Source organism: Cherax quadricarinatus, chromosome 37 (assembly GCF_038502225.1).
Source record: "Cherax quadricarinatus isolate ZL_2023a chromosome 37, ASM3850222v1, whole genome shotgun sequence".
In the NCBI taxonomy this organism is placed as follows: domain Eukaryota; kingdom Metazoa; phylum Arthropoda; class Malacostraca; order Decapoda; family Parastacidae; genus Cherax; species Cherax quadricarinatus.
The window spans coordinates 5,250,036-5,267,497 of record NC_091328.1 but is presented as its reverse complement, the minus strand read 5'-3'; the positions used below and the strand labels follow the sequence as shown (position 1 = coordinate 5,267,497).

Here is a 17,462-nt window from a genome sequence, read left to right as displayed (position 1 = left end):
ACTCCCACTTTGTGTGTGATTCTTTATCTTTTAACTCCACGCCTCTTGCCAAGACCCTCGCATTTACTTCTCTTACAACCCCATCTATAAATATATTAAACAACCATGGTGACATCACACATCTTTGTCTAAGGCCTACTTTTACTGGGAAATAATTTCCCTCTTTCCTACATACTCTAACTTGAGCCTCACTATCCTCGTAAAAACTCTTCACTGCTTTCAGTAACCTACCTCCTACACCATACACCTGCAACATCTGCCACATTGGTCCCCTATCCATCCTGTCATACGCCTTTTCCAAATCCATAAATGCCACAAAGACCTCTTTAGCCTTATCTATATACTGTTCACTTATATGTTTCACTGTAAACACCTTGTCCACACACCCCCTACCTTTCCTAAAGCCTCCTTGTTCAACTGCTATCCTATTCTCCATCTTACTCTTAATTCTTTCAATAATAACTCTACCATACACTTTACCAGGTATACTCAACAGACTTCTTTCTTTCTTTCTTTCAACACACCGGCCGTATCCCACCGAGGCGGGGTGGCCCAAAAGGAAAAACGAAAGTTTCTCCTTTTACATTTAGTAATATATACAGGAGAAGAGGTTACTAGCCCCTTGCTCCCGGCATTTTAGTTGCCTCTTACAACACGCATGGCTTACGGAGGAAGAATTCTGTTCCACTTCCCCATGGAGGTAAGAGAAAATAAACAACAAGAACAAGAACTAGTAAGAAAATATTAGAAAACCCAGAGGGGTGTGTATATATATGCTTGTACATGTATGTGTAGTGTGGCCTAAGTGTAAGTAGAAGTAGCAAGACATACCTGAAATCTTGCATGTTTATGAGACAGAAAAATGGACACCAGCAATCCTACCATCATGTAAAACAATTACAGGCTTCCGTTTTACACTCACTTGGCAGGACGGTAGTACCTCCCTGGGTGGTTGCTGTCTACCAACCTACTACCTAAACTCAGCAGACTTATCCCCCTATAATTTTTGCACTCTCTTTTGTCCCCTTTGCCTTTATACAAAGAAACTATGCATGCTCTCTGCCAATTCCTAGGTACCTTACCCTCATCCTTACATTTATTAAATAATTGCACCAACCACTCCAAAACTATATCCCCACCTGCTTTTAACATTTCTATCTTTATCCCATTAATCCCGGCTGCCTTACCCCATTTCATTTTACCTACTGCTTCACGAACTTCCCCCACACTCAGAACTGGTTCTTCCTCACTCCTACAAGATGTTATTCCTCCTTGCCCTATACACGAAATCACAGCTTCCCTATCTTCATCAACATTTAACAATTCCTCAAAATATTCCCTCCATCTTCCCAATACCTCTAACTCTCCATTTAATAACTCTCCTCTCCTATTTTTAACTGACAAATCCATTTGTTCTCTAGGCTTCCTTAACTTGCTAATCTCACTCCAAAACTTTTTCTTATTTTCAACAAAATTTGTTGATAACATCTCACCCACTCTTTCATTTGCTCTCTTTTTACATTGTTTCACCACTCTCTTAACCTCTCTCTTTTTCTCCATATACTCTTCCCTCCTTGCATCACTTCTACTTTGTAAAAACTTCTCATATGCTAACTTTTTCTCCCTTACTACTCTCTTTACATTATCATTCCACCAATCGCTCCTCTTTCCTCCCGCACCCAGTTTCCTGTAACCACAAACTTCTGCTGAACACTCTAACATTACATTTTTAAACCTACCCCATACCTCTTTGACCCCATTGCCTATGCTCTCACTAGCCCATCTATCCTCCAATAGCTGTTTATATCTTACCCTAACTGCCTCCTCTTTTAGTTTATAAACCTTCACCTCTCTCTTCCCTGATGCTTCTATTCTCCTTGTATCCCATCTACCTTTTACTCTCAGTGTAGCTATAACTAGAAAGTGATCTGATATATCTGTGGCCCCTCTATAAACATGTACATCCTGAAGTCTACTTAACAGTCTTTTATCTACCAATACATAATCCAACAAACTACTGTCACTTCGCCCTACATCATATCTTGTATACTTATTTATCCTCTTCTTCTTAAAATATGTATTACCTATAACTAAACCCCTTTCTATACAAAGTTCAATCAAAGGGCTCCCATTATCATTTACACCTGGCACCCCAAACTTACCTACCACACCCTCTCTAAAAGTTTCTCCTACTTTAGCATTCAGGTCCCCTACCACAATTACTCTCTCACTTGGTTCAATTATTACAATAATGCAGTAGTCTGCATAACAGTGAGTCTTCTATTTTTTGCGTGAATAAAAATTCAAAATAGAAAGCAAGAGTAATGTAAGAGGGGCCTGGAGATATGACTGATAACAGAAATTTTTTTATTTTAGTGCCAGAAATGTCTGCATTGTTCATTCTGGACCCTGTTTTGAAATTGGCATCTCTTTTAATTTGTGTGAAATTGGCCAAATTGCCAATTTCTGACCACCTGGGTGGTTGAAATCAGTAAATGGGTGGTTTCTTGTACTCAATCGACAGAACAAATGGAATTCTAAAGAAATAGCTGTGAGTTTGGTCGACAGGAACAATGGAATTGGCCGAAACTAGGGCTCAGAGTGGGCAAAATTGCCGATGTGTAAATGTAGCTGAGTTTGCTAACTTCGCGAGAGCGTAATTCCATAAGTTTTCAGTCAAATTTCGTACTTTTGGTGTCATTACCATCGGGAAAAGATTCTCTATCATTTCATAAGATTTTTTTTTTTTTTTCAAATTCTTTGATACTGAGAGCAAGTTTGTGAGCAGGGGTCTCGACAGTCAAAGGTTTAAGTAAATTCCATTGTTCCATTCAACCAAATTCTTATCTATTTTGCTAGTATACCTTCCATTCTATTGATTGAGCACAAGAAACCACCCGTTCAACTATTGCATCTACCCTATAAGTGCACAGAAGTGAGTAATTTGGTCATTTGTACACAAAACTAAAAAAAAACATTACCTCTGTTCATTAATCAAGTTCCCAGGCCTCGAGAGAGACCATTATCATAAAAAAAAAACACCATCACACACAGAAGATTTACTCTTATTTCATGGATAATATAACCAGGAATGGTTGGTCATGGTTTATGGGCACTAGGGGGGGAGGCCCAACCCTTCCTCAGGAAAATCACCAAAAATCATATATTTCCCCCACTTTGAGGCCTATTTCAAACTAATTCTGGTCTGAAACTGACCAAAATCATCTCCATTTCACTAGTATGTCCTCCATTCTATTGATACCAGGGAACTGCCCATAAAACCAAGAAAAAAAAATCCTAAAACATGTCTCAAGCTGCTTTTTTAAACCAAAGACATGGTCAGAGGTTAGTTGTTCCCACCATGTACTGTGTTGGGCAGGATTTTTTTATACTGTGCACACCTACTGTATAGACCCATTCTCTCATATCTAGGCCAAAATTGAGGGTGCTGTGATTAATATGTAGAGGTATGTGAGACACAGAAAGAGTTGAAGTTGATAAAATTTTCATTTCATCCTAAAATTTAAAATTATAGTAAATGATTATCCAAAACAGCTCCATGTGCATATAATTTTTTTTTCTTTCCTCAGGTTGGGTTATCTGTGGTACGATATAGTTTATATGGTCAATACAAGGGACGTGACAGAGACCGTCGCCAGGGTGCATCGTCATCTCGTTCATTACAGAGAAGAGAAGCTCGCAAGACACTCTCTGTGGATGCTCGACCATTCTACATGACAGGAGAGGGGACCAGCAATGAACACCTACCTTCCAACATGTTGCAAATTGGAGAAGCTCTGTTTCCCAAAGTACAGAGCCTCAGGCCAGTAAGTACTGTACTGTATCAGGAGTAAGCTTTTAGCATAATCTTTTATTTGGAAGGATATTTACTGCTGTACTGTGGTTACTAAATAGTTATTTTAATGTATCCTTATCAGAAATGAAGTTGGTAGGTGAGTTTAAATGGCAATTAAAAAGTGCCTATTTTTTTGTATCAGTACTTGTCTGACACAGCAACACAGTGGTGTCTTGATACAGAGGACATCTCCAACTGTTGCACAACAACTTACTAGCATGTTTTAATGTGTGAGAAGGGTTAGATTTGAGAGGGACTTGCAACCTGCCAGGCACAGGGACAGTAGGTCTGCTAGTGGGCCCACCTGTAATGCCATCTCCAACTGTCACCCCTCATTTCTAGCTACAGTATATAAAACTCCAACCATGTACCTATACTTGGGAGTGATCAAGGCTCAGGGACTGAATACCTCAAAATTACTGCTTGCTTCTGTCAGTGATGGCTGAGAAGGCTCAGGGACTGAATACCTCAAAATTACTGCTTGCTTCTGTCAGTGATGGCTGAGGGACTAAACTCCTCAAAAAATCCCAACTTTTTCAACTGTCTTCAGTAACTTAATCAATTTTATATTCAAACTGGAGAAGCCAGCTGAGCAGGTGAAACATATTAACAATACAGATAACCAAGTGTTCGGCATGCATCTTATTCATCTTCTACTTGGATATTGTGTATATCATTAATGTAAGGATACATAATCTTATGGTTTACCATTATTAATTTAGTTTTCTGTTCTTGTTTAAAAACCCTGTTCAAATATTTTAAGATATAGAATCTTCCCTTAATGTAGATACTGTATTTGATGAATGCATTATTTAATTCTTCAATTTATTTTGCTTCTTGACAGTCTCTGGCCAGCAAAATCACTGGAATGTTGTTGGAGTTAACACATGCTCAGCTGCTTCTACTCTCTGCTAGTGAGGATGCACTTCGGCAAAAGGTGGACGAGGCAGTGGACCTAATACTTGCCCAGGGTAGAGATCATACTCCTGAGTATTCCCCCTCACACCAAGGTAAGTTAAAAGTGTATTGACAGACTAGTTATATATACTAGTTTCTTATAATATTAGATGCTTCAAAATGTTTTAAAACTACAAACATTGCCTCACTTGGAATAATCGGTATATGTATATATATACGGAATATATACGGTATAATTGTTGTTTATTCTTTTTTTTATATTATTTTGGTCTTCTTAAGCTATGCACAAGGAATACTTATAACTTTACAACTGTCTCCAAGTGTAATACTCCTCAAAACATGGAAATAAGTCATATTGATTGATTTTACTAGGTTATAAATATGGTATATATACTCTATAATTGTGCTTTTATTATATTTTTTACTGGTTTGGTCTTCTAAGGGTGTGTATAATGAATACTTATAATATTACTTATCAAAACATGGAAATTATTCACATTGATTTAACTGGGCTATTCTGGGTTATACCAGTGTGCTTTGTGCCTGAATTCCATTGTCAGTACCATGAATATAATTAATAGTACAATAAATGTTGACTGAATAAGTCATCTTTGAGCCTCTTGCACACCCTGTTTGCTGGTAGGGAAGCTGGTGATGGAACAGCTCCTGGTTCCTTTGTTTACTTTTGCTAGTGAGGTGTACTAGTACATCGGACACAGTCATCCCCTGAGTAGTTAACCAGATTCATTTTGTGGACCCTGCTGGAATTAGATTTTTTCAAATGTAAGAATAGATGGAAGAAGACCCAAAGAGTTGTCCTGAGGTAAAAATTTATTGGATGGTGGCAGATTTGCGAGTGCAAAAAATGAAGCTTACTAGTATGTCGGACACAGTACTAGCACCTGTGTACTAGTATGTTGGACACAGTTAAAAGGTTAAGGAAGTGGAAGAGTAGTTACTGAATGGTAACTTTTGAATTGTGTAGTCACCATGGACCAATCTATACCAAACAAAAATGAACCCTTACAAATGCATAAAATGAGCATAAAACATGGATGCCAAGGAAGAAAATAAAAAATTGACTCACTATGCCAGACTAATAAGGTGCCTTTGAAGATGACACTGAAAATATATTTTCATGCAATCATTCTTAATTATGATTGACAGTAGACTGTTTTCTGAAATTTCATGTTTACAAAAAATAGAGTGGGAGAATTTGCTTAATATGCCTGTCTGATGCACCATAGACACGGATGAAGGAGGAGAGGAGCCTGAGGATGCTAGTGCACCCCTGTTTTACCAGCCGGGCAAGAGAGGTTTCTACTCTCCTCGCCAGAGTCGACCAACTCCAGAAAGACTTAATGCATTCCGTAATGTTGGCAGGTCAGTGGCCAACTGAATTTTATAACTTGAATTATAACAAAGTTGTTTAATTATTTTAAAAGATTGTCCAGTTTATATTTTCTCTCATAAGATGTTTTAGTGGAATTTTCTTACTAATAATTTAATTATCTTTTGCCAGACTTTTGGGGTTGTGCTTATTACAAAACGAATTGTGTCCTATTTACCTAAACCGCCACGTTCTAAAGTATATTCTGGGGCGTCCCGTGCGCTTCCATGACCTAGCCTTCTTCGACCCAGTGATGTATGAGAGTTTGCGCAAACTAGTGTTAGATGCCGAGAATAAGGACACTGGCACTGACGTGTTTAAGGCTCTGGATCTCACATTCAGGTACTCTATTTATATATTTTTATTTACTTAACCTTGTGTTTAGATTTAAGATTTTCTAAGTAATGTGAAGAGTGAGGATTACTATGGGTACAGATTGCTGACTTGTTAATGCAGGAATATATCTTACTACTGTACCACAGGATATACAGTAGACCAGGTAGACAAAGATAGATTCTTGAGCAGGAAGGTAAACGAGGGTAGAGTAGGAAATTGCATACTCAAGTGAGTCACAGGATTATCAGGAAGCATTTCTTTAACATGACTGATAAAAAAGCGAAAAAAAAACTTTCATCGTTCACCCCATCACAATCTTGCCAAAGGCATGCTTACACTACAGTTATAAAACTGCAACATTAACACCCCTCCTTCAGAGTGCTGGCACTGTACTTCCCATCTCCAGGAATCAAGTCCGGCCTGCCAGTTTCCCTGAATCCCTTCATAAATGTTATCTTGCTTACACTCCAACAGCATGTCAAGTCCTAAAAACCATTTGTCTCCATTCGCTCCAACCTAACATGCTCACACACGCTTGCTGGAAGTCCAAGTCCCTCGCACACAAAACCTCCTTTACTCCCTCCCTCCAACTTTTCCTAGGCTGACCCCTACCCCACTGACTCATTGGGAGTGGACCCCATACAGGGATGTAATATTGTCACTAGAGTGCAGGACCAAGCTCTAGTGCTTTCCTTCCTGCATACTTGAATAGATAATTGCCATTTTTTTTTTCCATCAAACTGGCCATTCCCTACCAAGGCAGGGTGACCTGAAAAAGAAGAAAACTTTATCAAGTTTTTCTTCTTTTTACACTTATTAATTTATACAGGAGAAAGAGTCACTAGGCCCTTGCTCCTGGCATTGTAGTCACCTCTTACAGTACACATGGCTTACAGAGGAAGGATTTTTCTCCACTTCCCCATGGAGAAAATGCAAATATGTGCTGTAGTTACAAGAACTAAGAGAGTTTGCACTTGTAATATTTCAGGTTGAAAGTAATATCTTACCACAGTTAAATATAATCTGGTATTTTGTTTTTGTTAGCACATTGGCTGTTTTCCACTGATTCAGGGTGACCCCGGCCCCCCCCCCCCCCCCCAAAAAAAAAAAAAAAAAAAAAAAAAAAACTTTCATTATCATTTACTCCATCACTGTCTTGCCAGAGGTGCACCTACACTACAGTTTAAAAAGCCGCCCCAATTAACACCCTTCCTTCAGAGCACATTAAGTTAAATAAGCACAAGAATATATTATTCACTACTTCATTATGGATGTAATAAATGGTTACATTAACTTTGCAATGAATAAATATAATGAAAGTTTTTATTTCAAAAAAAAAGTACGGTGTGTTGTATACTCCAAATGTATGCTGTCTCATCCCTGTGTTTATAATTTATTGGCTCTCTTCTATTTTTTTTTTTTTTTCAACAAGTCGGCCGTCTCCCACCGAGGCAGGGTGACCCAAAAAAGAAAGAAAATCCCCAAAAAGAAAATACTTTCATCATCATTCAACACTTTCACCACACTCGCACATTATCACTGTTTTTGCAGAGGTGCTCAGAATACAACAGTCTAGAAGCATACACATATAAAGATACACAACATATCCCTCCAAACTGCCAATATCCCAAACCCCTCCTTTAAAGTGCAGGCATTGTACTTCCCATTTCCAGGACTCAAGTCCGACTATATGAAAATAACCGGTTTCCCTGAATCCCTTCACTAAATATTACCCTGCTCACACTCCAACAGATCGTCAGGTCCCAAGTACCATTCGTCTCCATTCACTCCTATCTAACACGCTCACGCACGCTTGCTGGAAGTCCAAGCCCCTTACCCACAAAACCTCCTTTACCCCCTCTCTCCAACCCTTTCGAGGACGACCCCTACCCCGCCTTCCTTCCCCTATAGATTTATATGCTTTCCATGTCATTCTACTTTGATCCATTCTCTCTAAATGACCAAACCACCTCAACAACCCCTCCTCTGCCCTCTGACTAATACTTTTATTAACTCCACACCTTCTCCTAATTTCCACACTCCAAATTTTCTGCATAATATTTACACCACACATTGCCCTTAAACAGGACATCTCCACTGCCTCCAACCGTCTCCTCGCTGCTGCATTTACCACCCAAGCTTCACACCCATATAAGAGTGTTGGTACTACTATACTTTCATACATACCCTTCTTTGCCTCCATAGATAACGTTTTTTGACTCCACATATACCTCAACGCACCACTCACCTTTTTTCCCTCATCAATTCTATGATTAACCTCATCCTTCATAAATCCATCCGCTCAAGATTCCTCTCCAGAATCACATTCTTGAATCATTATCATATTGTCAGCCTATTGAAACTAGGGAGATCATTGGTTAGTATAATGTTATATAGTAATGTACATATATACATAAAAATTAATTTAATATTTATTTTCTGTGAACTTTGACAGTATTGATGTGATCCCTGAGGAAGGTGGCACAAATATAGAACTCATTAGTGGAGGGCGTAATGTGGAAGTAACAACTGGGAATGTATATGACTATGTACGCAAGTATGCAGAATATCGTATGGTTAAATCTCAGGAGAAAGCTTTGCAGGTAAGCAGATATGAAAGAATCTAAGCACTTCTTTTATGATTGTTTAAATTTTGGAATTTGGCCTTGAAACGGACAGTTGTCTTTGGGAGTTTTGATTTGCCTTTTGTTGTTATAAAAAGAAAGAAAGCCATAAGCTGGCTATTTTGAGTGCTAGAGCTGTTAGGGTGATGGGGAGAGTACAATGGAGGATAAAGATAAACAGATGAACTTTTAAATGTTTGTTAATGCTTAAGAAATGTAAATTATTGAAATATAATTAATAATGCTACTCAGTTTTGATTTTTCATGTTGTCATTTTAATGGAATAAGGTGGATTTATTAGATTATCAGTAGAATGCATTTAATGATTGAGTGAATTGTGTCGTGTGTTATAATGTACAGTGGAACCTCTACTTACGAGTGCATCCACGTGTGAGTTTTTCCAGATGCGAGCAGCTGCTCGATCGATTTTTTGCTTCCAGATGCAAGCAAAATTTCCAGATGTGAGCGGGCCTCAAGGGAGGTAAATTGACATTGGTGAGGGGGCTCTTGCTCTTGATCTAGGGAATTGGATCTCAGTTGTTTGTTGGACTATCTTATTGAAACTTGGGCAATGTATGATGAAAAGATGCTTCTTAATGTACACCAAAAATGAAAGAAATTTGACCATAAATAACGGAGTTCACTTCTCAGTCATTAGCCTCCCCTTAGCAGTATATTTTCGTATGGTTTTTATGGTTGTATTCTCGTTTTATTTGGTCTCATGTGATAGAATGGAAGATATACTACAAAAATAAATATGATTTTAATTGATTTCACGATGAAAAGTACTTTGAAATTGAGCTCAAAATAGCAGAAATGTTCGATTCTTTGGCGACATCAGTGGTAGACATCATGAGGTAGCAGTGGCAGACAACATGAAGCAGTAGTGGCAGACAACATGAAGCATCAGTGGCAGACATCATGAAGTAGCAGTGGCAGACAACATGAAGCAGCAGTGGCAGACAACATGAAGCAGCAGTGGCAGACAACATGAAGCAGCAGTGGCAGACAACATGAAGCAGCAGTGGCAGACAGTATGAAGCAGCAGTGGCAGACATCATGAGGTAGCAGTGGCAGACAACATGAAGCATCAGTGGCAGACATCATGAAGTAGCAGTGGCAGACAACATGAAGCAGCAGTGGCAGACAACATGAAGCAGCAGTGGCAGGCAACATGAAGCAGCAGTGGCAGACAACATGAAGCAGCAGTGGCAGACAGTATGAAGCAGCAGTGGCAGACTTCATGAGGTAGCAGTGGCAGACAACATGAAGCAGCAGTGGCAGACAATATGAAGCAGCAGTGGCAGACATCATGAGGCAGCAGTGGCAGACATCATGAGGCAGCAGTGGCAGACAACATGAAGCAGCAGTGGCAAAGTATAGCATTAAGAGTGTGGTAATTAAGTGTAGCATTAAGAGTGTAGCAATTAAGTGAAGCATTAAGAGTGTAGCACTTATAAGTCACTCTTGACTTATAAGTGCTACACTTATAAGTGTAGTTATAGGATAGTGTAGTTATAGGATAAGTGTAGTTATAGGATAAGTGTAGTTACACTTATAAGTGTAGTTATAGGATAACCCACACTTATAAGTTTGGGTTATCCTAGTTTCTCTACACATGTAGTCAGGAGCAGGAATGGCTGCTGTGGTGGCCCTATAAACCCCAACAACAATGGCTGCTATCACCACCACTAGCCACATACCTAATGACATGTATTTTATTCATTCTAGTGTATATATCACGTTTCTATGTTATTAATATTGTTCATTATGTCATATTACATGAAATGTGATAGATAAATAAGCTGTAGAGTTGATATTAGGGCAATTATTAAAGTATTATCTCGTGCCTGGAATTCCACTGGAATGAATTAATTCCATTTCAATTAATTTAAATGAGGAAAATTGACTCTGCAAACGAGCAAATCCAGTTGCGAGCAAGGTCATGGAACGGATTAAACTCGTAAGTAGAGGTTCCACTGTATAAGCAAATCATTATGTTATGTATGACAAAGAATGCCAATTGAAATACTGAACTTTTGTTTATGCCCTATAGAATATTCGAGATGGGGTGTTCGACGTTATCCCCGGAGGTTCTTTAGATTCTCTAACAGCTGAGGACCTACGGCTATTACTCAATGGAGTTGGAGACATCAATGTTGCTACTCTCATCTCTTATACTTCATTCAATGATGAGAGTGCTGAGTCAAATGACCGTCTCAACAAGTTCAAGCGTTGGCTCTGGTCCATTGTAGAAAAAATGACTAATCAAGAAAAACAAGACTTGGTAAGTTGTTAAAAATAGTAATAGTGTATTTAGTTTATAGCAAAAAACATTTTAATACAGTAGATTAACTCTTCAACTGAGTGTGTCAGGAAACCTTGCCAAAAAAATATCATCATCTCACATGTTCGAGTCATAAGGAAATGATCAGCATTTCTGCCAGAATGCAAAACCTGTAATCAGTCTCATTTATAGAACTATTCATTTAATCTAATGATTTGCAGCAGAGGTCTTTCTTTTTTTTGAGATTTTTTTTTTTTCCAACAAGTCGGCCGTCTCCCACCGAGGCAGGGTGACCCAAAAAAGAAAGAAAATCCCCAAAAAGAAAATACTTTCATCATCATTCAACACTTTCACCACACTCGCACATTATCACTGTTTTTGCAGAGGTGCTCAGAACACTGCACTGAGTAGATCCTTAGTGTGCTTCAGTAATTTTTTTTTTTTTTCAACAAGTCGGCCGTGTCCCACTGAGGCAGGGTGACCCAGAAAGAAAGAAAATCCCCAAAAAGAAAATACTTTCATCATCATTCAACACTTTCACCTCACTCACACATATTGCTTCAGTATATTGATACGAAATAACTGAAGAAACAAAAATAGTTACATCTCAGAAAGCAAATAAAAAAATCAACATTTTTTGACCAAAATGTACCAACAAAGAAACAGATATTTAGAAAATGTGATGGAGAAGGGGAATGAGGGATAAACATTGGGACTGACTTGCCTAAATTGCATTTTTGCTCATGCATATTATCACAAATTAATTTTTCTCACTTCAGTGCTAATTCCACTAAAAACTACATTGTCAGCCCTCATGCATTGATTATAACATAAAAAAGTACATCCTATCCATGCATGTGAAGTTTTGCAGTGGAGGAAGTGTTGTAGAAAGAGTGCAAACATATAAGGGAGAGAAAAAGAAGGAATGTAGTGTGTGAATGCCACTAATGCATCATTGTTTAGTTGCCAAACACTGCCTTCAGCTTTTTGTTGATCCAGACAACATTTTGACAGATGTTAGTGCTCATGTCATCAAGAGAAGGAAGGGGCTATAGCACAAGAATTTTGATGTGCTTTTGTTTCTTAACTGCATGTCATTGACAAGAGAATCACACATGCACTTTGCTATTTGCATATTAGTGTACAGGAATATAAAAAACATATTTTATTGTGCAGCAAAGCAAAAAAAGAATGGTGGTAGTATGTTCCTATGTATAAAATTGAAGAAAGGTGATTGAAAGAATTCAGTATAATGAGCAGAATTCAAACCCACAGTTTGGCAGTCCTGGGATTACCAACTAGATTTACTAGGAGGGTTTGTGATGGCCACATCTGCAACCATAAGACATAATTTTATGGAAAGCCTCCAGCTTAATCAACAGCTAATGACCAGCTCTACCCCTTGTCCCTTCTGAGTTACTTGTGATTGTGCTGGAATTTTGTTACATACGAATGTAAATAGTTCATTACTCTAGGGAGAAAGATTTAAATGTGCTACTGGTAATCCCAGAACTGTCAAACTAAGGGATCGGATCATATTTGCTACATTGAATTGTTTACATGCATTTATTATGAATATTCAGCACATGGAGGAAAGAGTACTTGAGCAAGAAGGTGGTGATGTTTTTTTAAATGAACTTCCTATAAGATTACAGTGTAGTATAAGAGGTTGATAGAGGAATATATATGCTGAAGCATATAAATTTGCATGTTAAAACTACCATACTGATTTATATTTCAGGTATATTTCTGGACTGGTTCACCTGCTTTGCCTGCATCTGAAGAAGGATTCCAGCCTATGCCATCAGTTACCATCCGGCCGGCAGATGATTCCCACCTTCCTACAGCAAACACGTGCATCAGCCGCCTATATATCCCTCTCTATTCAACACGTGCTATTTTACGCTCCAAACTACTCCTAGCCATTAAGACTAAAAACTTTGGCTTTGTTTGAGAGATGCTTACAAATTTTTTTTGGATAAGTGTAAGGGAGAATAATTTGAGTTTATCAGCCATGAAGGTGCAGTATATAAAATGATAAGAAAAGTGTTTGGGTACCAAGTGTTAACTTTTATTTCACTTGTTCGAGGGGAAGGGGAAAAGAAGTCAGTTCTCAAGAGACATTTTGAGGCTACTCTCCAAGTTAAGGGAATGGAAACTAGTACAGCACACGAGGGATAGAGGTGATGTGTGACTACTGTGAGCAGTGTTAGCTTAACGTTGTTAAAAGTTGTTTGTGTGATTTACGTTTGTTCTATAAAAGCTGAATAAATAAAATTTCCTTGGGTTAATAAAAGTGTAATAGTGGAGGCATTACTAATATGCAACAGTGACTCAAGAATATATAAATAAAGCTAATTTGTGTATTTGATACACAGTTGGCACCTGAAATTCAGCTTATAACATGATGCTTCTATTTATAAATATTTTTAATTTGTGCTGCTGAACTTTGCACAAAGTGTTGTGGCAAATAAAGACAGATGTTGACAAGTGGCATCAGAAGCCATGGGTTAAGCATCATCAACATTTGCAGTTATTGGTACCTCAAATTTTAATGTATTATATGAAGATTTTAATGCCTTAGACTTCAGACTTGAATCCAGTAAATAGACTGGATTGAAGAAGACAGCCAAATGACCACATAATAATCAAAAGTGTTTTTTTTTTTTTTTGTAAATTCAATGTATCAAAATTTTTCTTAGAACACACTTGTATATTTTAAGTACATCTTTGACTTGAATGATGTATTTGCAGTCAAATGTATGTAAAGTATTTGCCATAGACTGCTACTGTAAGTGATGATGTGCAATGGTGATTGGTCCTGAATTGGAATCCTGTGAAAATCTTTACTAGAATGTTGTAATTTGAGTTACTTTGTTTTTGACACTGTTCACAGTGGCTTTGATATTAAAATGTTGTTGAATTATGTCTTAGAGAAATATTTAAAAGTTTAGGACTATACATGATGGTATGATCAGTTGAGCATATCAGCCTGGACATGCTTGGAATGAAGACAAGTGATAATCTGTCATAATGTGCTGTTGTTGGCTGTGGGAAATGAGGCGGTGATCTTTGTGCTTGTCGAACAAAGACTTTAATTTTTCCACAAAAGAAGAAGATGACAGGCAAACTCTATGCACTGTGTTATATCACTGAGTGTGGTTTATTTGGCTTTGAGTTTTGCAGATGATTTAATGTGTGAGAAGTAAATGTTACACTAGGTTTATGTGATGACAATGTATGGCTTATTTGTTTTGAGTACATATTTCTAAGACTTATGTAAATTTAAGCCATGTTATTATACTTTTCAGGATTTTTATTTTATTAGCTATTTGATTTGTTACTGAGAATACAAAACAAGTAGTGTAACAAAATTGTCATGTTTATCATTCTGTTCCCCTATTAATCATTGGAAAAATTATATACTACCTACTGTATGTGATTACCTATGTGTGTGTGTGTATGCTTATGTATGTGTGTGTGTTTATGCATCAGTGTAAATGAATACTAATCAGAGTGAAAAACCCACATGAGATGAAACAGAGAAAGAATGGCTGTATATGTATACCTGTTTATATAAACACAACACTCAAGGTAAATAAAAAAAATTATAAAGAATGGCTGAAAACCCTAAAAATACCTTCATTGGCTGGTACTATAAGAGGGAGAGAAAACATGGTAAGCACATAAAAGAAACAAAAAATAGTTAAATATTGATGGTGTTCACTTCAACAGGGAGAACAAGGACCTTAGCTGTAAACTAAGGCATAAGAGGTTTTAAAGTACACTAAAGTTGTAAGAGATACAGGTCCAACACACTTGTGTGTGCACATGCATGCTTACACATTTTTTTTTTTTTTTAACACCGGCTGTTTCCCACCGAGGTAGGGTGACCCAAAAAAGAAGAAACCGTCACTATCACACACACACACCATCACCCTCTTGCCAGAGGGGCCCCAGTACTCCAGTTCAGAACTGCAAATGTACTTGCCCCTCCTTCAAAGTGCAGGCATTGTACTTCCACCTCCAGGAGTCAATTCTGGGTATTCATTTTCCCAGAAGCCCTTCAAATTTTATCTTGCTCAGGCTCTAACAGAATGTCAAGTCATAAAAACCACTTGCTTCCACCCCTAACATGCTCACACACACTTGCTGGAGGTCTAAGCCCCTCTCACATGAAACCACCATTACCCCCTTCCCTCTAACCTTACCTAGGATGACCCCTAACCTGCCTTCTCTCCACTACAGATTTTAAATGGCCTCCAAGTCATCCTATTTTGTTCCAGCCCCTCTCAATGTCCAAGCCACCTAAACCCCTCTTCAGCCCTCTGGATAATACTTTAAGAAACTCCACACCTCCTAATCTCCAAGCTATGAATTCTCTATATAACATTCACACCACACTTTGCCCTCTGACATGACATCACTGCCCCCAGCCTCCTTGCTGCAACATTCACAAACTGCTTCACACTCATACAAGTGTTGGTGCCACTATACTCTCATACATTCCCCCTTTTTGCCTCCATGGATAATGTTCTTTGTCTGCACATAAAGAATACAACGGTAATAAAAAAAGTCTACTAGGAAGTTCTTAATAGTGGTACAACAACAAAATGGTTTAAGAGGAATGGGGGCAGTAATCCATTGGACATTAAAAATATAGATTATCTCTCAAATACTTATGAGGGGTAAACATGCAATAGCTCTCTCAAAAGCCACAAATATGCACATAATTGTAAAAATGTACAGTATTAGGAAGGGACACAGTGGAGGTCACCCCAGGTATTACAAACACAAATATAGGGTCCCTCTCAGACAGATTTACAAACAGGAATACCATAAAACTGAAACAGGATAGTATAAACAGGCCAACTGAGAAATAAGCTAAGCGATGTGATAGCGTCGAAAAGAAGGGAGACACAGGAGTAGGTTATCACCAGATTACATAAATGCAACTACAAAGCAGCTAATACTACTGGCAAGCTTCAGAAATAGAAATAATTTTAAGGTACAGTGTATGGATGGTGATTTAAAAACTACATATGCCAAACCAGAATTGGAACATGCAGTATTGGTGTGTGTGCATAAAATGAGATAAAATAAAAAAAATCTAAAGATATACTACAAAAGGTTCCCCACAGATAAAAAAAAAAAATTATAAAGACAATGGTTTGCCCACTCAGGATCTTAGTCACAAACTGGTCAGTTTGTGACTTGCTAATGCCCTCTGCAAAATATTGTAAACTTTTTCATGTAACTGCTCTTGCCTGTTTTTCACCTTGGCCAACAGAGCAGGCAAGAGAAACACACCCAGCTTTAAAAGCTGATAAAAATTAACCTTTTCAAATACAGATTTTAGCACCATCAACAAGACGAATAAGAGGTCACAATTGTAAACCGAGGAAAAAGTAATACTGTAATGATACTATAGTACTAAAAATATTTCTTCACAAACAGTGATGATCTCTAATGGTGTTAAAAATGAGGTGCAATAGTAAATATTAAAACTACTGAAGTACTCTAGAAAATTATATGATGGAACTAATGTTGGATGGTGCAAGACTTGCCCACAAATACAGTAAAAAGGTACTATATTCAGAGAAAATATTGATTTAAAGACAACTGATAAAACTACTTGGGGGATGAAACTAATTTATGAAGATGAGACACTACAAGCATTGCTCTATCCCTGTACCTATAAATAATTTCTTACGAATTCATAATTACCTGCATTCACATGTGCTTTATAGATAGAATCTGACAACTCTGCTATTCAAAGACTGCTTTATGTCTACATTTACTCAAGTTCTGCAAAAATCTCGTAGCTATGTCACAAAAATGAACATACACTCTACTGTAGTTCATTGACGGTAAATAAGGCTAACCTTGCACAGGTTAGACATTTTTATGCGATGCAATATGGCATTACACATTTTATGAAGGTTGTTAGGATGCTAAATAAATTATTATTTTAACATTTATTTTGGGAATTTATCTATAAATGTATATTATTAAACTTGAGTAAAAATAGTAAAAAGAAAATTTGGCTTG

At 37.7% G+C, this 17,462-nt stretch overlaps 1 protein-coding gene across 4 annotated transcripts in view; it reads left to right on the top strand.

The window, feature by feature from the left end:
* The window catches only part of hyd (E3 ubiquitin-protein ligase hyd), a 112,200-nt gene extending 97,415 nt beyond the window's left edge, over nucleotides 1-14,785 (top strand). For 3 of the 4 annotated variants that reach the window (XM_070091807.1, XM_070091809.1, XM_070091808.1), the window contains 7 exons: nucleotides 3,591-3,827; nucleotides 4,701-4,866; nucleotides 6,022-6,157; nucleotides 6,297-6,506; nucleotides 8,956-9,103; nucleotides 11,181-11,411; nucleotides 13,153-13,509. In XM_070091807.1, coding sequence (XP_069947908.1) covers nucleotides 3,591-3,827; nucleotides 4,701-4,866; nucleotides 6,022-6,157; nucleotides 6,297-6,506; nucleotides 8,956-9,103; nucleotides 11,181-11,411; nucleotides 13,153-13,365 — 1,341 coding nt within the window. In that variant the 3' untranslated portion in view covers nucleotides 13,366-13,509. Of the gene's footprint in view, nucleotides 1-3,590; nucleotides 3,828-4,700; nucleotides 4,867-6,021; nucleotides 6,158-6,296; nucleotides 6,507-8,955; nucleotides 9,104-11,180; nucleotides 11,412-13,152 lie in introns of all 4 variants that reach the window. The other variant, XM_070091806.1, reaches the window with a different exon arrangement.
* Nucleotides 14,786-17,462: the final 2,677 nt, after the last annotated feature.